Genomic DNA, 24602 nt, shown 5'->3' with positions numbered 1-24602 from the left:
ATGTCAAATATGTCATGATTCTTCCATTAGACAAGTCACAAACTACCAAGGAACCAACTCAGAAGAGCTGCAATTTTGCCAGAATAATCAAGTCAGTTTGGGGCAGGGTGTGGTTTCCAGTGCATTGATAAGAATGGAAATCAACCTGCAGTCCACTATTCCACCTGATGTATTCAGCCTCCGCTGGACCAACGGGTACCACCCTGCCAGGCTCTTCAAAGAGTCAGACAACACAGTCAGATGAATGTGGTGGGTACTGGTCCCTGTGATGCTCCTCATGGCTCAAGTCCTGCAAGCACCTAGCTGCAGAGGTGTCAGCTGAGGCCAAGACCTCCTTCCTAGACTGCCCTCGGATAGAGTGGAACTCAAGACGTGACCCCGAGAGGGTTCAACTAGAGATTAATGAGTATCAAAGCCTGGCGTCTGGCCTCATCTGAAGCAATTCACATCTCAGCTCCTCAGCCACTCATTCCTGGACTCGTCAAGGAGACCAAATTGTACTGTAGAGCAGTATTCTCCCAAGAGGTGGGAGGGAGAGGGAGGGGGTTCGCAGGACATGTCCTGCAGGTCACTCTCCTCCAGTGCCCCTTCCTAACTGGCCCCTGTGGTAACTGCTGCTGTGGTCTTTCCAGAGCATCTGCCAGGATCCAGCCCAGACAGGAAGCCCCACTGAAGACACTATGAACATTTAAGCCCGGCAGTCAGGCCTTCTAGGTACATAAAGACCAGAAAGGCTTTTCCCTCCTCCTCACAGCGCCTGGCAACTCTAGCACACTTGTCCACAGCAGCCACTAAGGGTCTCTAGATCCAAGCACTGGACCCCATATTAGTGATGCCCACAACCAACACCAGGCCTGAAACGGCCTTTGAGAAGCATGGGTCGAAGGTGTGTCATGCTACAGAGAAAACAAGGACAGTACAGCAGATCAGAGGAAGGTGAGCTGTGGAGTGTGCTGCTCAGGGGTGGTTGTCTCCAAAGTGCGGGTTTCGAAGAGAGAGAAGGAGAGGGGCGGGTGCTGAGGTTAAGATGGAAAAGGAGGGCCCAGGAGGGTGCAGGATGAAGAACAATATGGTGCTAGTGTTGGCACAGATTGGTAGGAGTCACCTGGGAGCTCTAAAGGGTGAGAAGATGGGGTACACGCCACATCCTGCTCTCCAGGAGAGAGGTGTGATAGAATCTGGGCTGTGGAGGGTACAAGAAACCTGTGGAAGGGTAGATTCCAAGAGGAAGAGCCCTCAGAATCAAGGACGAGCCGAGTGTGGGCAGAGAGCAGGTATCTGCTGGAGCAGCTGGGGAGATGGAAGGTGGTTCAATGTTCTCATGTTGGGGGCAAAGCAGGAGGAGCAGGTCCAGGGGCTAGGTATGTACCCCTGCTTAGAGGCTCCCTACCCGGGGCACCCTCAGTTTGGACTACAGATTTATCCACAGTCAAAGCCAAGCTTAAGGTGAACGGTTGGGGTTTGAGGTCATTCTGCTCTACTGCTCAGGCTTGAGAGATCTTTGTAGTTTCTGGTAACTCACTCTACCTGTAGCCAGCAACTGGGTGCTTATTTCTTTGACAAAACTTATGATACATTGGATGTCTGTATACACTGGGGAATTTAATCTCTAGATTTGTCTTACCAGCCATTGTCTGCAAGCTACCCCACCCAGCATTTCCTCCAGGTCAGGAGAGTGGAAAGAACATGGTGAAATAGTCTATGCCGTGAGGCCATACTCAGAGCAGAGGAACATGCAAAGACAGAAACATGGTCACTAGGCCAAGGTCCCTGGGCTCCTCTGCAAAGCCCTCTACAGATGTGATGAACCCAGAACAGTAAGGATCTACTGAGACTTCCTGGGCATCTACAATTCAATACCTGTCATGTGTGACCCTACCATGGTCACATGTTCATATAAGTCACCTGGCCACTGTATACCACTTGATGTGGAAATAAAAAAAGATCAGAAGCTAGCCATGGTTTTCTCAGATCTAAGTGACTGGTTCTACTAAAGTTCTGTAGCAGGATGTCCATGTCTGTGGTCATATGCTAGAGATCTCTCTATAATTCTACATATGCATCTCTATACACGGCAACTCCACTATAGAGGGCTGTCGGTACACNGCTGACCATCACGTTCTTCTGAAATACACACCTGGCCACAGAACTTTATACAGATGGCCTTCTCAAGCCCAGAATAAAACAGGGACAGCAGCATCCACAGATAGAAAAGTCTGCCCTGTCCCTGGATTTGAGAGTGCCATAGCAGGCCACATGGAGCTAACTCCAAGCCAGCTGAGCATGCTCAGCACCGATGGCCCCAGAGTTGGACTCTCACCACCTGGGCAGGCTTTCTGTGGTTACAGATCTCGTGAACCCCTCCCCCAATGCTCCAGTACCCCTATCGAAGCAGGCTGAGATCCCAAGCTCACAGCCTAAATGGAGAAGAGCCCGGAGTGAACAAGAAGTCTTCCAAGAAGACTTCTGGTATATCAAAAATAGCAGCCTCGAGTCCATGCCAAACCCTCAGTCCAGGCCCAAAGTGTTTATGTGGCTCAATTTAGAACTCGGAATATAAAGCCATTGATTTCAACTTCTTGAATCCAAGAGTAGAACCAGACTGGAGAAAAAAATAAATAAAATAAACCAGGAAGCAGGAGGATGTCAGCCGAAGACAACGAGAGAGCAACCAATCAAGGCCAACACACCCAAGACCAGGAGGCATGTACCTCACCCATGTGGGCAGCCCAACATAGTGAGAACCCAGGGCAGAGGGGCGGTGCTGTGCCTGGCTCCTCACATCACTGCTCTGCTGGGGACCCAACAAGAACACCATGCTGCACAGAATCCACCTCCATGTGGGGACCACAGCTTGAGTAAGAGAGCTGGACGTCTTCACAAAAGGAGCTAGAAAAATGTCTGCTGCCCATGGCTGTGACTTCTCTAAACTGACGGCTGCATCTATGCCATTGCAAAGGCATGGTACTAAATTCTGTAACGTGGTGCAGAAATGAACCTGTGTGCTGCTTCAAATGCCATGTTCTCCACCTCAACAGAAGACGAACTAGAACACCGATTTCTGTTCATTTTGGAAGGAGCTTGGTGTATGCACAGCTCTGAGAGCCTGCAAAGGACGGCAAGCCCAGCCAGGTCCAGGGGGGTGGGGCTGGCACACGTGGGTGCACCAACTCCACTTTCACCATCACTTTTTTCTCCTTCTTGCTGGAGAAAGAACCCAAGCCTTGTTAGTTCATCTTTATTCCCAACTTGAGATTTACAATCACCAATGGAAACAGACATCTGGGTGTGTCCATGCAGGTGTTTTCCAGAAAGGCTTACCAATGCAGCTCTTGCACATAGACAGCACAGTTCAGGCCGGAAGTTCATGGATGAATAAAAGCGAGCTGAACACCAGCACACCCTCTCTCCATTTTTTACTACGGATGCAGTGTGATGAGCTGCTCCACACTCCTCACACTCTTGGGGCCACATCTTCACCACCTGAGGGATTGCACCCCTTCAAACTGTGAGCCAAAATAAACCATGACCTCCACAAGCTGCTTCTGTGAGATAGCTGGTCACAGCAAAGGAAAGTGATTAACATGCACATACTCGAGGAAATGCTTTACCGACTGGCTCCACCCCCAGCCCCTCCCATCATGCTGACTCTAGTTTCTAATCTTGTCAGTGCCAGGTATTCTCAAGAAGTACTGAGATATAATAGGGTGGGGGCTGAAAACAGGAGACCTGCAGCTGGAGCCCCTGGGCAGCTGCAGGCTTATTTCTCAAGCTCTAAGCAGATGTCTACACATCTACATAAGAATCTCTTTAGACAGAAACTCAGTTACCCCACGGGGCACTAATCCACTGCACGGGTTGTCAGTGCAGTCAGTACACAGCTGACTGGCACATACCTGCAAGACACACAGACTGGCCAACAGAGCAGAGAAGGATCAGTGGTGGCAGCGGCGACTGCTGATGAGAATGCTTCTTGTGACACAGCAACAAGGCCAGTCTAGGAGTCGGGTCAGTTCCTTGAATGACAGAGTCAAGTGACAGGAGTTTGAGACTAAGGCATGGGACGAGGCTGGGTCCAACCTGGCCATGCCCCTTTATACAAAAGAAAGCATGTCTCCTAACACTCCAAAGCCTGTCTCCACTCTGGGTGATGAAAGGGACAGTGGGTTCTACTCATCAGTGGTCACTCCCCTGTCAAAGTCCCAATGGTTGTTTCCCATTTTTGCTAGAAACAAGGTGAATAAAAGGGCAGGTTACATGGACATAGGTCCTGAAAACCACTTAACAAAAGTCTTCACATCTTACCAAATTAAACTGATAAACACCCAGTAAATATGTGAGGATACGGATTTTGTTCTTCACCAAGACAAGGTCCCGTGTATCTCATGCTGGCCTCAAACTTACTAGAACATACCTGAGACCGCTACTGAATGAATCCTTCTGCCTCTGCCACCCAAGTTCTAGGATTACAGACAGATACACACCTGCACCTGACTCCCAGGTGCTAGGATTTTACACACATGAGTGCATGCGCACAACTCCCCCGCCGCAGTACCTCTGGGGCAGTGCTTGGGATACACTCCAGACCAGACCTTGTACATCCCATGCAAGCACTTTGCCACCGAGCCTCAGCCTCTAACACAGATCTCATACTTATATTATATATATATATACACACACGTCCGGGAGGCATACATGGGACTGAAATTTCACACTGGTCAACACTGGGCACCTGGAGCATGGCAGCTGAATGGCTGTATCAGAGTGAACCTGACCACTTTGCCTGCAAAGAGATCAACGCTATTGTAGTCAAGAAAGTGTGACTCAAAACGCCTCATGCACTGTAGAGGTCAGCTGTCTTTAAAATGCGGATCTGTGTAAGGGCAAAGGCCTAACCCAGTCGTTCTCAATCTTCCTCATGCTGCAACTCTTTTAATAATGACCCCTGTGAAAGGATCATTTGACCCCAAAAGGCGTCATGACGCACCTGTCTAGATGTTGCCGGTATGGAATATACAAAACTGTTTGCTTTCAAGGAAGAGAGCATCTCCTTGTAAACACGAGGAAACTGGGGCCAACAGGTTGCTCCCAGCCCCTCCCATGCAACCTCTTCTCTGCAGTCTACTGAGCAACCTTGTAAGTGAAGGCCATCAGATCTGAAGATCACAGGAGAGAAGGACAGGTCACCAGATAGACGGTGAAGTACCCGAGTCCTCAGAACCAGAACTTGGACAAGGCCTTTGCACTTGTCAGTGGCTGTGACCAAGCTCACACTTACACCAGAACCTAACTCCAAGTGCACAATTTTAGTCCTCTTGTTACGGCAAAGGTAGCATTAGAAATGTTATTATCCTGGGGGTAAATATTTTACAATATTTACCCAAAATGCCATCTTCCTAAGCCATAGAGAAAACTCCCAAGCAAACGCCCACAAATCACACCTGCCAAGGAGATCACTCAATCATCCCCTGACCTTCGACTCACCTGACCTTCGCACTGCCTCTTCTCTCCTGCCTGGTGCCCGTCCTGATACCATGACCTTTGCCCATCAACTGCCATTCATGGCCACCTACTTATCTGCGCTATACAGTTTACATTCCTACAAAGAGCTCTGACATTAAGTATTTTTATTTCTAAAGTTCAATGGCACTAGCAACACACATGGGTTCAGTTCTCTGTAAGTGGGGGGAAATAGTGGCACAACTGTCACTGCCACCCCTGGTGTCATCAATTAGACAGTATCTAGGATCATTTAGGAGAGGGGCCTTTAAGCACACCTGTAAAATTATCTTGGTTGTTGTCTTAGTCAGGGTTTCTATTCCTGCACAAACATTATGACCAAGAAGCAAGTTGGGGAGGAAAGGGTTTATTCGGCTTACATTTCCACATTGCTGCTGATCACCAAAGGATGCAGGACTGGAACTCAAGCAGGTCAGGAAGCAGGAGCTGATGCAGAAGCCATGGAGGGATGTTCTTTGCTGGCTTGCTTCCCCTGGCTTGCTCAGCCTGCTCTCTTACAGAACCCAAGACAACCAGCCCAGAGATGGCACCACCCACAAGGGGACCTCTGCCCTTGGTCACTAATTGAGAAAATGCCTTACAGCTGGATCTCATGGAGGCATTTCCCCAACTGAAGCTCCTTTCTCTGTGATAACTCCAGCTTGTCAAGTTGACACAAAATTAGCCACTACAGTTGTATTAACTGAAATGGGAAGACCCATCCACCGTGGATGACGTCACTTCCTTGCTGGGATCCTGGAAAGGGAGCAGAGCAGTAACGTGTATTCACTGTTCTGTCTTCCGACAGCGGAAATGTGTGACCAGCTGCTTCCAGCTCCTGCTGCCTGACTTCCCAGACATAACAGACGGTGTCCTTGAACTGTGAGCCAGAATAAACCCCTTCTCTGTATCCGATTCCCCTCGCTGTCCAGAACAACCCCTCCCTGCTTTTGTCAGAGAGCTTTATCAAGGTACAAGAACAGAACTAAGACGACAAAGGCTGAAGGGAAGCACCGCGGCCACTCTAGGAGTCATCAGAGACCAGGAGCACAGCCAAGACTGGTCCAGCTGTAACGGCCTGAGTGCTTTCCCATAAAAGCCAGTGGAGGCATCCTGGGCAGGTGACAACAGTGTAGGAGAGGAGCTAGCAGGACTGAGTGTGGCACACAGAACTCTGCCATGCTGAACACAAGAAATAAGTCTAAGTTCTGCTAAACATCTACAGGATGAACTAGTATCGACTGAATGAGTGGGTGACCAGAAGGCCAAGCCTTCTCCCGATCACCAGCTTCCCAGAAGTGGGCACAACCACCGCCCTCACCACCATGAATTTAAAATGGACTGTCCACTCTCAAGTGAATCCACAGAACCTGCACAGCCCAGCGATTACATCTCTTGGGACTCTGACCATTCTCAACACAGAATGATGGTCACAGGTAACCACAGAGCATGCCTCTATCCACTGACCTTGGTAAGTAATAGCGCATGATCTCCATGTCACAGGGGAATGCCCAATATGACTCTGTTAGGTAGTTCCAATTCTTCAGCTCTGTAACATCCTCTACCACAGAGAAGTGACACCCATAAGCCACTAGACTCACTGGTGTAGCTTCAAAATGCAAGCAGAAACCGATGGCAGATGGCAGCTGTCATCACAGAAGAAAGCGCACCACGGTTCCTGTCTGTGTTTCCTCTGCCGCCATCTTCCAATCCATGTTCCAGAGGGAATGTGTTTCCAGTCTTGCTAAGACACTGCTCTGAACCTGACGTGCTAACAACCCAAGCCTCTGGTTCTCCAAAGGAGACTACAGAGGAGCTGGCTCCCTAAAATTAGATTTGAGAATTAACAAGGAGGGGCCAGGCATGGTTCAACAGCTAGACTGGCAGTCTGGCAACCTGAGTTGCATTCCTCACACAAGGAGAAACAATTAGCATGTACTGTGTATGCCATAGGCGATGATTAGGGCATGTATCTTATACTTATATATCTTCCCCCTAAAAGGTCATTGTGCACTTTCAAATTGTAGCAGATTTGTAACTGTTAAAAAATACTAAGTTTATTTAGTCATATATACATTTTATAAATTTATTATCATGTGCAGTTAATTCTGTAGTGAGAATTTTGGCTTCTTTAAAAACACAGAAATAAGAATGTGCTTTTGTTTTAATCCCAGGTGTGGGATACAGGGTTGCTTCACACAGTCCACAGCAGCTGACAGAATTTGCTCCAACAGAGGTGTGACTTTTGTCAGGGGCAGAAATTTTTCGAGAATGTGTGACGTTTAAATTCTGGGGACATGTCAGAGGATATATAAATGCTATGTCCCTGATAGAAAGGACTAGTTGGTCAGCTAGTAGATGGGGTTTGCTGCAGTTTGTCAAGTAGTCATGTGTGAAGAAATGAAAATAAGAAATTAGATACCCTGACGATAATCATCAAACAATATTATCGCCTCTGTCCTCTTTTTTTCTCTTCTACCTAGTGTTTGGAGATTGGAAGGGAGGGTGGAATAAAGGGGAAAGAAAGAAGAACTCATAAAGTAGCCAAGCCAAGCTACAATCCTCAGTGCAATGCATATCAAGTGAAATCTGAAGAAAGCTTTTCTCAGGCTCTCAGATTTGTGTGGTTTGGGAGCAGTGAGTTCAAAAGCGCGGTATCCAACCATCCAACTATCTAAACATCCATCCAACCAATCAGCCAAACACCCACCCACCCATCCATCCATCCATCCATCCACCCCTCCCTCCCTCCCTCCCTCCCTCCCTCCCTCAATCCATCAGCCTGTTTATCTTCCAGTACAACAAGGTCAAGGAAGGTTATATGAAGACTCAGCTCTCAGACTGAAGCTCTCAAATAGACTATTTGGCACCTAAGAAGGGAGGCGACTCCACGCAGTACGGAGTGACACGGAGTGTCAGCCCGTCTCCCAGTATAGGAATGTACAGGGTAGAGGCAGTAAAGCTACAGCAGGAAACAACAACCCTCTTCTCCCTGCTTATGCTTGGTCAATGGATTTAAAAGCAGCAGCCGCATGAAGGTTTTGAGAAAATGTGTTTAAAAGTAGGAAAAGGAGAATCCAAGGCCAGCTTAAACTGGCAGCTTTCAGAGCTTTAAGCGCCTATCCACCAGGTGTGCATCTTGACCATAAACCCAAGTACACCCACATGCTAGATGTCACAGGTCCTTTGCAAAATATATCACAGGCAAATAAACTGAAGCCTTGATGCTAGCTGCACAGGTTCAAACCTGTTGCCACGCCTGCTTCTGCACCTTCACAGGAGCGGAAGGAAGCTTGAAGCAGCTACTTAAGTACATGGGGTGGCTAATCACACTGTTGCAGCAGAGACAGAACCCATGTGGCCAACCCCAGTGGCCTAACTTTCTCTAAGTGGCAACTGAGATGAATTCTACAACCACCAGAGGAAATCTTCTTCCCTGTTGCTGGCCTGGTGCTACACATCACAATCCAGCTTCTGAGACAGCAAGAGAGGAAAGCTACATTAAGTCAGGCTTGGCCACCGCCCATCACCTGGACTACAAAAGCACTGGTGGATGAGGGCTCAAAGGGCCAGAAAATGTCCACAGGGATGGGGGGGGGGAGAGGAGGAAGAAGAGGAGGGGGTGAATAGTTCATCATTGCCAGATACCTGGCTTGCCCGTGAGCAGGACCCTCACTAAACTCAATAAGCCAACAGAAGTCAGTGAGGAACAACAGTGAGATAGAAGGGGCAGACAGGCCAGGTCTCCCCATTTACACACATTCTAGAAGAACATCCTCTGTTCACACCGGAAGCAGACTATCCACAGGAGGAGGGAAGATATAAATATCAGCACTGTAGGGGCATGTCTGGTCTTTTAACAATGTGCTGTGATTGAGGTTGTCATCTATACAATTTACACTTGAGAATGGCACAGCCCAGTCACTAAAAGAAAAACAATAAAAAAAAAAAAATCTCCTTACAACTCTAAGTTTGCAATTCTGCGTTGAGCCACATTCAGAACCAGTCTTGGCTGTGTGGGGGCTGCAGGCTGAATACTCCCATGACCCAGGACCTAGGATGAGTAGCAGCTCCACAACTCCAACCACAAGCCTGTAGCCCTCCCACCGTTCTCTAGCATGAGAGCCCCAACGTCGGGAACGTCTCAGCCATTCAGAAGGCCTAGTACAAGGTGGGAAGCTATGCTTGGATACCAAGTCGCAAGCCTCTTCTCCAGGAGTTTAGCTAATTCCTGCTGTGTATCTGTTGTCCCAGTTCTGAGGAGAAGCCTGCATGGCCTCAGTCTTCTCTTGCAAATTACAAATTCTCAGTCTTCACTGAATGTGACTTCCAGGTTCTACTAGGAGCCAAGTGAGGCTCAGCCTTAATTGTAACTCCTGGAGACCCTGGAGACTCTTGAAAGGCTAAGCTCTGGTGTAGGAACAAAAATGAATCAAAAGAATGGCAGGTTCACCCATCCTAGAGCTCTGTGCTGTAATGTGGAGCACTGGGCAGAAAGAAAAAGGCTGCTGCAGCCCTGTGCATGGTGGTAAACCTTGCTTCTTAGACAACAGGACTTGGATTATGGAAAGCAATTATTCTTCCTGTTTGTTTGTTTGTTTGTTTGCTTTCCCTTTGAATCAGAATCTCTCGTGTAGCCCAGGCTGGCCTCAGATGAGGATGACCTTGAATTTCCGATCCTCCTGCCTGTACCTCCTCACTGCTAGGATTACCAGAGCATGTCACTGCCTCTAGTTTATGTGGTACTAGCAATAGAACCCACAGCTCATGCACACTAGGCAAACACTCTACTTACTGAGCTGTATCCCCTACAAGTTAGGATTTTTGAAGAGCTCATTGGAGCAACAAGGCAAGCACTAGATAAATACCTGTCTCCCATCCCAAGAGAAGCGGGGTCGGAGTAATGCTGCCCTGGTAAGGACTAATGGGCGAGGGCTGGGGACTCAGGGGAGGAAGGCTGCTGCCATTGTTTATGGAGTGTCTGACAGTCAACAGACCCGTTCAAAGCAGCCCTTGCGATGACAGGCACCGAGGACAAGAGGGAACACAGGATTCCCTGTGACATCCATCTCAAACAAAAGGACACCCACTCTCAGCACTTGAGCCCCACTGTTCTGCACGGGCCTGCCGTTCACTGAACAAAGAGAGCCTTCCTGCATGCTGACCAGACCAGCTGGCATGCCACCTCACACAAGCATCACCCGGAGCACCGAGTCAAAAGAGACGCAAGGCTTCTCTGCTCTCCCCCAAGGGCGGTGTGGGAACATAACTCTCTCTTCCCTTTCACTCCCATGGACAGACTGCACCTCAGAAAATTATCTCCACTTGCTAGATAAGGAGAAGCCAGGGACCCCATCCAGCGCTCGCCCTGGTGCGCCCTGGTACTAACAGTGAGAATGGAGTCTCCCCAGCTTCTGGGTCAGAGGAGCTTACAGCTCGCTAAGCTTGCTGAGCACTGTACCCATTAGTGATGCCAGGAGAGCAACCAAGGGAAAACAGAACCAAAATCAAATACAAGAAAAAATGGGGGCTTATATGGAATCCACTTTTAAATTAAAACTAGCCATATGGAAGACATGCAGTTCCTTTAAACTGCAAGAGCATTTGACACAATGTCTAAGATAGTGGCCAGGAGGGGAGCAAGCTAAGGCAGGTGATACCCAGCACCATGAAAGGTGGAGCCCCAGGGCTGTCACCACCCCCCAACAAGCAGACTCAGGGCTCAGTAGGAGTCAAACCACCATGGGCAGATGGTCCTTCTCTCAAAATAATGAAAAGATAATAATCTCCCCTCTTCTTTGCTCATCTGTTGACCTTAATTCTGTCCTTAATCATGTGGAGCAGCCCCACACAGCTGTAGTCCCCTGACAGTGAGGCTGCATGGGTAAGAAAAAACACTTCTCTTTCCTTTCCTCTCTCACTTGCAGTGACAATTTAAATTAATATAGCTGTCTCAAGTCACTGCTCTGCAAAAAGAACACTTTATACCAGGAACATAAATATTGTTTAGAAGATTCTATCTTTTCCTTTTTCTCTGCTTGATGTTGGTGTAACTGTCACCACATGTATCAGATCTGAGGGCAGGATAGGGTGCTCAGCAGTTCCGGAGAGAAATCCTAGCCAACCTGTTGGTGGGAAGTCCTTTCCTCATGTAGCAAACGCCTGATGATCCTGCAAGACCCTTCCCATTTTACCCCGAGGACACCAGCCAACTCCATCCCTAGCTCAAGACACCTGCTCCATCCTTTGTGTCCCCTTAGCTCTCTCATCCATCCTTCCTGCAAGCATTCAACAAGAGCAAACCTGTTGTGTGTGTGCATAGCACATGGAGGGATAACACCAGCACTGGCACAGGAGGAACTCACTACTGGCACTAGCAGGTCTGCTGCACCTGGGAAGAAACTGTACCTCTATCAAGCCTCAGATTCTGCTGCCTAGAAAATGCAGAGCACACTGCAGATGACCCCGTGGATGCGCTGGTACACCAGAAAAACAAAACCAACAAGATTCAGAACAAAACAACAGTGTCTCCACACAAAAGAGCTATCAGTTAATAATTGAGCAGCCAGAGAGGTGGCTGCAGTGGGCTCCTGTAGGGTATCCCAAGCCCAAGTTGACAGAGGGAGATACAAGCAGGTGACCTATGCTGAAATGAATCCCCAACCAGAAGACAGAGACCTAGTGAAACACAGCATAACCCTGGCTGCCCGAAGATTCCGAGGCCGACCTCCAAGGCTGCTCTTCCTGCAAAGCCTGCACAGCTGGAAGAGTCTGAGATGAGTCTAAGCAATCCCAGCCCATCCTGCCAAACAACAAACAAACAAACTGAGCTCTTCTATTCTCAGCATTCGGCTGCTGTCACATATGGAGTAGATCACTTCAAAATCTTTCAAATGATGACACAGTTTCATTACAAGCTACTTGCCCTGTCCAGTGGAAAACAATGTACCAGGTTGTATCAGCTATTTAATTACTAGTTCCTCCTTCTGGCCACTAAAGTTTCTTCTTGTTTGTTTGATACTCTTAAAGGCCTTTCATACCATAATAACTATGCAATACAAGAGCCAGGGAATCAGAAACTAAAGGGCACAGGCACTGATGAAATGAACAATCAGAAATCAGTTGAAAATTACTAATTTAAAAAGCTAGCCCTAGCCAGAGCTGTCACAGAAATCACTTTATTGCAGTAATCAATCCTCCCACATAGTAAAAGACTATATGTATCTCCAGCCTGGTGGCTAGTCCCCAGGAGTGTCAGCAAGTTAGTCTGATGGCACCTACCAGAGAACAGGCTCCAAATTGACACACCAGTCGGCGCTATTACTCATTTATAATTTGATCTTTCCTTATATTGAATTATACTCTTGTCAACACACTGTCCTAACACACATGTCACCTAACACAAAGCTGCCTTTGATCTGACACAAGGTCTCTGAAAAATGTGTCAAACCCATGTAAGCCCTGGACTCCACACATCAGTGAGGCGTCTTCCCAGTGAAGCTTCATCCTGAGAAGGTAGGCTGTTTCCATCTTTTCATCCTATCGTTCTTGAATTAGCAATCCAGAAAACCAACTGCACATGTATCCAGAGCCTGTGTGTATTTTAGAATGAGAATGTAACCATTTTGCTTCTGCCTATGCTAACAGAGACATCTCATCTTCGACCAGCCAATGTGTTCGAGGACAGGGGAAATGTTTACTTTAATATAGCTGTATAAAGAAGTAACTTTTCCCACAGCCGACTCACAATTTAATAGCTGTTCGACAGAGTCTCTGGATGCTGGCACCTCTAATTCCCTTTAGAATCATGACCTCCAAATCATTGTGGGCTAGATTTAAAGTCAGCAAGGTATCAGATGATGTTGATGGTCTGCAGGGGCTTAAACTCGGGGGCAGTAAAAGCAGCCTGGAAGTGGCATGGCCTGGCTTTTGTCACTATTTAGCCCAGAAGCCCTGGCTCTTCCCTGGAGGGATGCAGCTAGAGGGAGCCTCACACTTCACACTCTGCAACAAGCACCAGTCTCCCTAATAACAAAATTTTAGAGTCCTGCAAAGCCATCTGAATCCCAAAGTAAGTTTAGCCATGGCAGGATGGGGTCTGGCCCTGGCATTATTCACAAGGGAAAACATGGGCTCCAGGGCACCCAACTGTAACTTTAGGGCAGGGATTTTCATTTGCATAACACTCAAGAGTTCTGAACGACTGATATCCTTTAAGAGTTATTTTATTTAACTACATGTATTTGAGTCTTGCATGAGTATGTGCCTGAGTGCAGGTGCCCATGGAGACCAGAGGCACCTAATCCCTCTGGAGCTGGTGTTCCAGGCCACTGTGAGCTGCCTGGTGTGGGTACTAGGAACTGGTTCCTCTTCAAGAACACTTACACACTCTTACCCACCCTGCCACCTCTCTCTGCCTCTCTCCCAACAACTGACATTCTAAGAAAGAAATATGTAAAAGGCACAGGATCCTAACCGAGTGGTAGGACCTGAAAGCTGGGGTGCTTACAACACTATCTCTAAACTCCTCAGGACTGGCTACACCCAAGTCTTGAAGAGTGACCTGACACTTCTGACATTTTCACCAATGGCAAAGACTTCATCTGGGTGAAAGGTGTAGAGCTCTACACACACACACACACACACACACACACACACACACAAACCTAGACTTTAAAGTGAGACCCCAGAGTTCTATGTAAATGTGTTTGCTATGATACAGTACACTGGTTTTTTTGTTTTGTTTTGGTTTGTTTTTTTTAGAGCTACTTTCAGCTTGTGTTTTCCTTTTTCTGAGACAACTCTGATGTAGCCCAGGCCTCAGACCTGATAGATAGATAGATAGATAGATAGAGGATAAGATAGATAGCAGGGTGATCCTCCTAACTCTACTAGCTCTACTAGCCAACTATTGGGATTAGAAACACAGCTTGTGGGTTTTCTACAGGACCCATGAAGTGTGTGGTGATGATCAATCCACAGAGACAAGCAATAAGATCATTACTACAGCCATTACTATTAAAAACTTGCACCCCTAGGGGGCACACTTCCAACACACTTAACACCTTTACTACTGCAAACCCACTTCCAAGCCTCTGTCCCAAAGGTAACACCAAACCTCAAACGCTTTTAACTGCATCCAGGGGCAGCTCACGCACACCCATGCCAATCACGGCTTCTCTGTAAAGCAGGTACTTACCCGGAACCCAGGCAAATAATTACTATTTTCTACCAAGTCCACAAAAACAGATGCAATCCCACTGGTAAACAAGAGCCTTTGCAATGGCACTTCCTCTGTGCAAGTAATGGCAACAGCCCCTTAATGCAAGCCAACTCCTTTTCTCTTCATTTATGTTCATAGGTGAGCTCACAGACTGGTACTGTGGTTCACTGCAGAGGTCAGAGGGCAACCCGGGAGAGTTAAGTTCTTCTCCTTCCACCATGTGGGCAATAGGGAATCAAACTCGATCATCATCTTGGTGACAAGTGCCTTTACCTGGCTGAGTCAACCCCACTGGCCCCAAAAATAACTCGTGCCATTTCCCAACATTGTAAAAGCATGTGGTGAGGGAGAGAAGAAAGAAGTATTAATGGAATGGACCAAGGAGTCTGCCAAAATGCTGCAAGGCATGTTAAAACTAGACAGCTAAGGCAACTCACCCTAGCAAGCCTGGTGACAGGTAACTTCCTATCAAAACAAAGAAAACAAGCAGGCAAGCAGGCCACAGCAGGGGGGGGGGGGTGGCTCCCATGCTTCTCTTCCCTAGCACATTCCTAGGGCCAAGGCAGCAACATGGAAAGAGTTTGTCTTGTCTTCTGTCAAGGTTGGTTTTAGTGTGAATCTGGACCTGAGGCAGTCAGCTTCCCTGTGCTGCCCGCCCAGCTGGGAGATACTCTTTCCTGAATGGCTGGAGCCAGCTGAGATTTGCTCAAGAATGGCTACACTCCAATGCCACTTTTCTACCTTCATGGCCAGCAGCAGCAGCTTTTTGCAATTAGAAGCATGATTTAGGAATCTCCCTAGTGAAATACCCACTCCCCTTCCCCCACAGTAGGTGTAACAATTACTCCACCCATGCCCAGCCTTCCCTCCAGGTGATATACAGAAACCATTTCCATCCATGTTTTGTGGCTTCAGGAGGTTTCTGCCTCCGGCCCCCCCCCCAATGTTATTTTTCTGATGTCTAATGTATTGTTTTCAGTATCTCCACAAGGCCCCAGTAGGAATGTGAGAAAGACTCCTGATTTCAGGGTGGGCTGCAGGACTGTCACCTCACTCCCCAGCATTCACAACCAGTCCTGGCTTGCTTTCCCCAAGGCATGCGGGAGGAGAGAGGAGCCTGGATACCTGTCATTCGTTCTCACCAGTAATGAGCTGACTCTACCAAAAGCTCTATAGGTAGGACCCGCCAAATCAGTCATCGCAGCACTTACAGATGGTGGAACCAACTGCCTGCCCCGCATCGAGGAAAGGGGGCAAGGATCGACTCAAAAGGAATCCAGGCTCCTCTTGGTCAGCCAGGAGCTGCACCTGCATTGTACTGTCCAGGACCAAAGCTGCAATGCCCATTCCACCCGCACCCCTGGTGAAGGCAGAGACATGCTCTAGCTCCATACATCTGATGGAGAGGGCTGAACTAGCACCAGCTGGAGGCAACAAGGGTAATCTTACCCTAGTCAAGCTAAGGCCAGGGGACAGGCCCAGAACTGCTAAAGCACATAAAACACGCAGTGACAGCATTCAGTAGCACCCAGGCTGCTGCACTGAGCAGCAGGCTAGTTCACTCCCTCCCGACCACTGGCCGGCTGGACACCGGGAAAACCAGGTGCCCGCGCTGTTCTCGGGCCTCAAAGTGCTCCTACCGCAGTGGGCTGGAGCGCAGACCCAGCCCCCACCGCTCCTGCCCAGGAGTCCCCGGCTGGGCTGCCCACCTCTGCGCGGGGACCCCTCGATGCTCTCGGCGCTAGACGAGTGGGTGTCGGCCGGGGCCCGCCGCAGGCTGAAGTAACCCCGAGAGCGCAGGGCGCCGCTGCGGGGTGAGGGCCCGCCGTCCCTGCGCGCGAAGATGCCACTGAAGAAACGCAGCAGCCGATGCTCCGAGGCGGCCCCATGGCCGGCAGCCGCGGCCCGCGCGCGCTCCAGCCGCTGCAGGTCGCTGTTGTCCAGCGTGCGGTTCTTGCTCTTGCTGCGCTCCCAGCGCTCCAGGTCTGAGAGTGCATCGTTCTTGCTGAGCACCTCGCCCACGTCCAAGGTGTTGCGCTTCTCCGCCGCCGGCTGCGGTCCGACCACGGGCTCCGGGACCACGTCCGCCTCGACCTCGTCGTCCGGCGCCCAAGTCAGGCTTCCAGAGCTGCTGTGGCGCCTCCCGCCGCTCAGCGCGGGGCTCCGCGGCGCCTCGGGCTCGCTCCAGTGCCTAAAGCTGAGGCTCCGCCGCAGGGGCGCGGCTCGAGCCTCCTCCCCGTCAGGACTGCTGGGCCCCTCAGCCGTGGGGCTGCCCATCAGGTCCGCGGGCTCCGCGCCGCGTGCGCACGGCCGCAGCCGCCCGAGCTCCAGCTGCCCGGTGCTGCGTGTGCGAAAGGCGCGGAAGTCCCAGGCGCGCGGCCCGATCTCAGGATCCTCAGCCGCCGCCTCCTCGGCCTCCTCGTCCAGCCGCCCGGGCGCCTCCGGGGAGCGCGCGGGCCGGGGCCGCCGAGTAGGACGCGGAGCCGGAGCGGCCAGCTGCTCCTTCCTGACCATGGTCACCGAGATGCGGTAGACGGTCTTCCTGGGGGGCGTCCCGCGCGACATCGCGTCCGCGGACGAAGACGCGGGTTCGCCGCTGCCGTCCAGCAGGTACATGTCCCCAGGGGCCGCGGCCGCCGCGCCGCCCTCCGAGGCCGGGCTGCATCCAGCGCCGCCGGCCACTGGGACGCGCGCCTCGGGCGCAGAGCTGGCCAGGTGCAGAGCCCGAGCGGGCAGGGAGCGGCGCCCACGCCCCCCGCGCGCAGCGAGGCCCGCGCTCAAGCTGCGGGAACAGCGCCCCTGGAGTCCGCCCGTCCGCGTGCCACGCGGCCCGACTGCCGGGGTCCGCGCCCGGGGAGCCGAGCCATGGGGGGCCGGGCGGGCGCTCAGGCACGGAACCCGCCTCGCCGGCAGGTGCGGCCTGGGTGCACAGGGCCCGCGGCGGGCGGCAGCGCCCGCGGCTTCATTGTCTAGTGCACGGGGCCCAAGCGCATCCCAGGGCCTTTTTCTGCACAGCTCGGCGGTCCGGCAGCCTCCGCCTCTCCCGAGGCTCCGGGGCGCGCGAGTAGCTGCGCTGGCCGCGGTCGGTCGAGGGGCGGGCGGGCGGCGGTTTAAAATGGAAATGCGCGCCGGGGCGGGGCGGGGCGGGCGGAGGCCGACGTGCGGAGACTGCGGGCCGCGCGCCCAGCAGGGCCTGCGGGTCCCGGGAGCGCGGAGGCGGCGGCGAGCGCGGCGGAGGGCAGGCCCAAGCGCTGGGGTGGATCCCCCGCGCGGAGCGGATCAGCTCCTAGCAGTAAACCTATACTACACTCTCCAGGACTTGCTGCAAGGTCATCTGAGGCCTCAGCTATCCGTGAATCTTAGAAAATGAAACTCAAAGGACTTGCTGGGAAAGCACCCCCACGAGGCTGGGGCAGGAGGATGGTTGAATTTAAAGCTAGTTTGGTCTTACATGTCCAGTTATGCGAGCCCACCCACCCACCCACAAGGAAGATACCAGACCTCAACAATAATAAAGATTTTCTTTGGAACCTGTAACTTCTAACAGTTAATTCCTAGAAAACAAGAGGCTCTGAAGAGATGGCTCAGCAACTAAGAGCACTGTGTTCCTACAACCCATGTAGGGATTCACAATCAGCTCTAACTCCAGTTCCAGAGGTTCTGATGCCCCCTTGTGACCTCCAAATGTGCCTATATGTTCTCTTGGTACCTTGTACATACATACACATAATAAAAAAAATCACTTTAAAAGAAAGTTAACACAAAATCAGTCACTCCCTGACGCCAGTGGTCTCTAAGGTAATTTATATGGTGTTTTCCAAAATATACATCTGCTACCTGAGCATCAGGCTTAGAAGCAGGAAGAGCAACTTGCCAGTCTCCTCTCCTGCCTGACCACCTGGTTTCTCCACCTGTAAGAAAACCGCTCCCTAACTTAGATTAGCACTCTTGAGGCAACTGGAACCTCACCATGGAACCTCATTCATGGGGGTCAGGCATACTTACCATGAATATTTAAAAGTTGCATTTCCCTTCACTCCAGCTCACCTCCCCAAGTGTTCATCCCCACCCCCATGTGATACAGGATTTATATACAGACATCAAGCCAGATCTTCAGACCACAGATGAGCTGCTTTGGTCTCTCAGTTTACAGGTCCAAGAAGAAAGTGCATTATATACAGGGCCCACTAATCAGATGCTGATGGGGTCTCCTCTTAGCCTACAAAGGCCAGGGGTTCCTGGAGGCTATACATCAGCAAGGTGCAGGTGACTGGGAAGGTCAGGCATTTCTAAGGGCTCTCTCTAGTCACCACAAAATGTAGGAGGCATCTGTTGTGTTCATGCCAGTGACAGTGGTAGAGGATGAATGAATGAGTCAGGTCGCCCAAAAGAACTGAAGTCTATGACACCCGGATTTTAATGGAAAACGATTAGAAAAGCTTCTACGTGACTCATGTACTTATTGCCTGCATGTGGGCAAGCATGCGTCGGGGTGGGAGTACATGGAGGAGGTGCTGTGCACGTGAAGGCCCCAGGTGGATGTCGGTCCCCTTCCTCTCAGCAACTCATCTTATACAGGAAGGCAGGCAGACTCACTGGGATAAAGTATCTGACCTAGCTAGCCAGCGTGTCCCATGGATCTCCCAACCTCTGTCTCCTCCGTACTGCGATTAGAGGTGGGCTACCGCATCCACCTGACGTTTAAGTGGGTCCTGGGAGTCCAAAGTCCCGTCCTGATGTGTGTATGGCAAGTACTTCTCCCACTCAGTCATCGTTCCAACCTGTATTTCACTTTCAAAGATTTCAAAATATAGCTAGACACCACCGGTGACGTCTACCTCAACTACAAGATCCCTACCATCAGTTATGGACAAGGTAGACATTCTGTTTGAAACCCTTGGTCTCTACAATAGTCCTCCAGACAGGCCATTCAAAGGTCAAGGCCATGATTTCCTCTGTTTCAATAAAGCAGCTCTCCCTAATAAAACTCAAGAGCCACCAGCTATTCTAGGGTAGACACCAGGCATGAAGCGTGTTAAAATGTCTACCTCTATCCAGTTAGGATGCTGAGTGCTGAGGCTCAGGCTGTGAGTCCCCCAGCACTGACTGCACAGCTAGCTCCTGGGTGAGATTGGAACTCGGAAGTCAGACTCTCAGTGCCCAGGTCTGCATTCACATCTTTTGTTTCTGCCGATTCATTGGCAACAAAAAGCAGAAAAGTGTGACCAGTACTGGCCTAGACGCCATTAAAAATTAAACTTCCAGGTATAACCAGGAAGTATTATTAAGTAGTATTAAGTTCTATGGACTTATTTATTCATAAAGAGAGACTGTGAGAGAGAGAGAGTGTGTGTGTGTGTTATACTACATACAAAAGGACAAGACAGGGTTCTCTTGCCTCGAGGAATTCACAAACTTATAAAAATGATGTTTGTAATTTTAGGACTGAAAGAAACGGTGGAGGGAAGTCTCAGAGTGGCAACAGTAGCCAGCATGCCACTCATCTAATAAATCAGTGCCACCAGGACCTGGCCACAGCCTAGCCTTATAGCAGTACAGTGGCTCAAAAGTTCCAGGTCCCCAGATCTTCAAGATGAGATGTGGGAGCTGCCCACAGGAAAGAAAGGGCTGCAACCCTAGGGTCACTGGAACTGGAGGCTAACTCTCAGTGTGTACGAACAAGGCCTCTGGGAAATGCCAACATGAACCTTAATAGCATCTAGTGCACAGTAAAGAAAGGGAGATGCATTTCCCTTAGTACCTGAAGCATACTTCATAAAATGAGGGCGTGGGGGGGGGGATTCCTTTACAGTCATGGACTTCAACCTGTGGGTCACTACACCTTTGGAGAGCAAATGACCCTTTAAGAGGGGTCGCCTGAGACAGATGTTTACATTGTGGTTCACAACAGCTGCAAAAATACAGTTATGAAGTAGCAACAAAATAGTTTTAAGGTTGAGACACTGTATTAAAGGGTCTCAGCATTAGGCAGGTTGATAACTGCTACCTTTATTCTTTCTTGGTATGGAATCCATCCCAGGTTTTGTGCATTACCCTACAAGGATGCAAGCTGCAGAGTAGAAGAATCCATTCCATCCACCTCAGATGACACACAGTCTCCCAGGGAGACTCAGAGCACCCAGCTAGCCAAGCTGCTGCTCTCTCTCTGCACTCTAAGCAGGAGGAAGCAGGAGCCCCACATGCCAGTCCTAAACACCCCCTGAAGGCCTACATGTCCCTGTCATAGCGCGGTCTCTCCCCACAGCCTTGGAGACTTGGGCTCTCCCAGTCTCAGAAGACACAGGATCCTGAGCCTGTCACTCCAAAACCTAAATCCCCTGCACAAAGCCAGACCTGCCTCTGCTGAAAGAAAATGCTTCACAAGGCTTGCTGAGCGCTCCTGGAGTATTTTGTTGGGTGTTCCTAAATGGATACTACCAGACCACATCCAAACTGAATTTCCCACACATATCATATAGTATATCACCATTTTGGAAAAAACACACACACACACACTGTGTCCTTGATCTCTTTGCTCTATCCTTCAATAGCACATGGGCATGGCTTGGGCACTGCAGGGATTCAACTGTCTGAGTAAGAAAAGCCTAGAGAGTCCAAATAGCCCTCCTGATCCCCTAACTCCTCGCCTTGGCAGCTGGCCACCCACCTCAGTCCTAAGCTTACAGAAGACTTAGGCCTACGTCCAGTGCCATTTCTAGCAGGTCATCAGTTACGCCTCCTTCGTGAACATTAGATTTTGCAAGTACTGGTTGGAGCCTATAAGCCTTATGTAGAGGAACCTCTTTGCAAGTCAGCAGAGGAACAGCCTGATTCACAGGCCAATTTTCCAAAAAACACAATTTGATAGCTAGTAATCAGGGCACAGTCTCTTAGATGCTTGTCTGCTGGCAGCAGACACCACAACGCATGGTCCTCCTGGGCACAGATGCCCAGAGCCACAGAGCACTTCTCGCTGGGCTTCGGGGGCTAGTTTCTGGGAGCTGGCTGCCTGACAGGTCGATGCTGTATGTCATCTTCAGGTCTTCTCAGCGTGAGTCTCCATCCCATCAGGAAGGCTGATTCAGAGGACTTCCGATTTGAGATTTGTGCTCTGTGTACTGTCCCCGCCTTGGATGATGCGGTCTGTGGGGACCCCAGCTTTTGTGTTTTATAAGCTGAAGGTTGCAAATACAATCATGTCAGGCCTGCTATCCCAGAGACTTGAGAGGTTAAGATAGGAGGGACTGCAAATTTGAGGCATTTGTGGGTCACAGAAGAAGTTCAAGTTCCTCTAGGTAACTGAGCAAGAACCTGTCTCAAAACAAAAATACAGCGATAGGGTTTTGGCTCCTTAATGGAACGTCTGCTGACTAGCAGGTGCAAGGCCCTGGGTTCAGTACCCATAACCAGCTCCCCCTGAGATACAGGGAGAAATGTGAATGAAAAGCAACTGAACCTGATGGCTTAGTCAGGAAGAGAGTGTGTGCTCCTCTTCAGGGCAGGGACATGCTGACTAAGCAGAAAGCAGGACCACGGATCCTCTGAGCACCGTGATGCTGTCTGTGCTGTTCCTCGGGGAGCAGCCACAAAAGTCAAGGCTGTCAACAGGCCAGAGACTGTGTGTGGCCAGACACCTGCTGGCAGTGTGCTTCTGTAAGCATTTCCATTGTGACTGGGGGTTCCTGGCTGTCACCTCAGTGACAATGTTACCACATTTTAGACACTAACAAGGAAGGAAGTCTGGTCAGGGAAACTTACCAAAACCAAATTTGGCTTGACTCCAGGACAAAGGGCTGCCCTCCACCTCCTGTTAGAAAGCAGCATGGACAGGATCAACGGGTAACGGTCCCCCAATGTGAGGGGAAAGCTCAGGAGTCTTAGTGCCCTGGTAGTGCAGAGTAGAGTCTAGCTCAGTCCCAGGGAGTCCCTGATGCCAGGTAAGCACCTCAGGAGGTGAGACACACTCTGTATGATGCAGAGGCCAGGACACGTGTCCTCCAGCTGCTGAGCCACCAAGCAAGGGAGACCTGTCAGCCATGCTAGGTGCTGACTGACTTCCAACAAGAGGCCAACTGTTCACCTGCTGCTGCTGGTGTCTGTACATGGAGCTGGCCTTAGTACAAGGAAGGCTTGCAGGAAGGAGAGGAGGAACCTGCAGGGCAGAAGGTCAGAGAAGTAGGAAGCTGTTTGCCAAGGGCCAAGAGCGGGAAGTGAACAGTGCCCACAGTACATGGCAGGGTGACGCTGAGAGGAAGAGATTCCAGGCCAGGCCCCCTCAATGCTGTGACACTTTGCAGGCCAGTCCATTGTTACAGAGCCTCCTTACAGGCAGCAGGCCTGTCCTCCTCCCACTTGATCCTAGTAATACCCTTTCTGACTATATCAGTAAAAATGTCTCCAAGTGTTGGCAAATGACCAGAGGACAAGACTGCCATGGGTGAAGCATATCTGCTCCAAAGGTGCAAACTCTACACTGAGCAGAAACTAAAGGTGCCTCCCAGCCACACCTTCCCACCTCTGCATGGGTGAACAGTGGCCAGCAGCTCGAGCTGGGCTTCCCACCTCTGCATGGGTGAACAGTGGCCAGCGGCTCAAGCTGGGCTTTCTGTGAGAGGGACTACCTTCTTTCCAGGAATCAGCCATTAAACAGAGCAGCAATAGTGAGATGCAGGTCATCAGATCACCCATCATCCTGTGAGGATAGACAGGTCATCTACCAAATACTGAATGAAACAAGTCTTGTGGTCATGAATAAAATGCTGGGAGCAATTTTGTAGACATTTATAGCTAGGCAACAATACATTCATTTCAACTACAAATAAATGCCCCAAGTTAGGTGTACAGGAGTCAGGAAAGACCAGCACTGTGATGGTTTGTATATGCTCAGCCTGGGGAGTGGCACTATTAGAAGGTGTGGCCCTGCTGAGGTAGGTGGGTCACTGTGGGTGAGGGCTTTAATATTCTTATCCTAGCTGCCTGGAAGCCAGTATTCTGCTAGCAGCCTTCAGATGAAGATGTAGAACTCTCAGCTCCTCCTGCACCATGCCTACCTGGATGCTGCCATGTTCCTACTATGATGATGGACTAAGCCTCTGAACCTGTAAGCCAGCCCCAATTAAATGTTGTCCTTACAAGAGTTGCCTTGGTCATGGTGTCTGTGCACAGCAGTAAAACCCTAAGACAAACACTGACCGGCTTCTCCAAAGCCTCGGGATCCTACACTGTCACTGCCCAAAGAGATGCCATCTGAACAGAAGCTAACAGAGCCTTCTGCCGAAGGACCAGGGAGGGACCCAAACCCAGTCACAGCTTTTCAACACTGCCTGGAACAACCAAGGACAGTCCCAAGCTAAAACCGTATCTCCACCTGCGTGGACCATCGAGAGGCTGTGGTTTTCTAGCATGCTCTGCAGAGCATCCACTGTGAGGAGCTTCACTACCACACAAGAAAACGTTCTATGTGTCAGTGAAGAAGACTTAAGACATTAAGTCAGATCTATGAGCCATCACTTTACAGAAATGAATTCAAGCAACACTTAGCACAGCAGCTCCCACTTAGAGTGACTCCCCAAGGACTCTACATGGCCACAACCGCAGCGTGCGGAAGGATTCCCACCCCATCTCCCTCCTACCTACCACACATCAGCTGTGTGCATGCAGCCAAGGAAAAGAAATTAGGAGGCATCAACAAACAGGACACACCCCTCACTGGCTGCTAAGTATGTCCCAGTGTCACAGAAACTCTTTCCCTAGGGGGCTGGAAACATCTACCCCTTTCTTCAGAGCATCGAAGACAAGCCAAAGTATGTCCCTACCACAATCCAGCCTGGAGGACTAATAAGGTGGTCAGGCTTTCTCAGCGTGGATCACAAGTTGCTCA

General features: G+C 50.2%; 1 protein-coding gene across 12 annotated transcripts in view; it reads right to left on the bottom strand.

Moving 5' to 3' along the window:
* Agap1 (ArfGAP with GTPase domain, ankyrin repeat and PH domain 1) overlaps positions 1-24602 on the bottom strand; it is a 436093-nt gene that overhangs the window by 297736 nt on the left and 113755 nt on the right. For 7 of the 12 annotated variants that reach the window (XM_029539047.1, XM_029539050.1, XM_029539049.1 and 4 more), the window contains exon 1: positions 16432-17400. The exons of the other annotated variants lie outside the window; for them this stretch is intronic. In XM_029539047.1, coding sequence (XP_029394907.1) covers positions 16432-17338 — 907 coding nt within the window. In that variant the 5' untranslated portion in view covers positions 17339-17400. Of the gene's footprint in view, positions 1-16431; positions 17401-24602 lie in introns of those variants that run through there. 12 annotated transcript variants of the gene reach the window in all.

The sequence above is a fragment of the Mus pahari genome, chromosome 5 (genome assembly GCF_900095145.1).
Source record: "Mus pahari chromosome 5, PAHARI_EIJ_v1.1, whole genome shotgun sequence".
NCBI lineage: Eukaryota > Metazoa > Chordata > Mammalia > Rodentia > Muridae > Mus > Mus pahari.
This window is presented reverse-complemented; position numbering and strand designations above follow the sequence as displayed.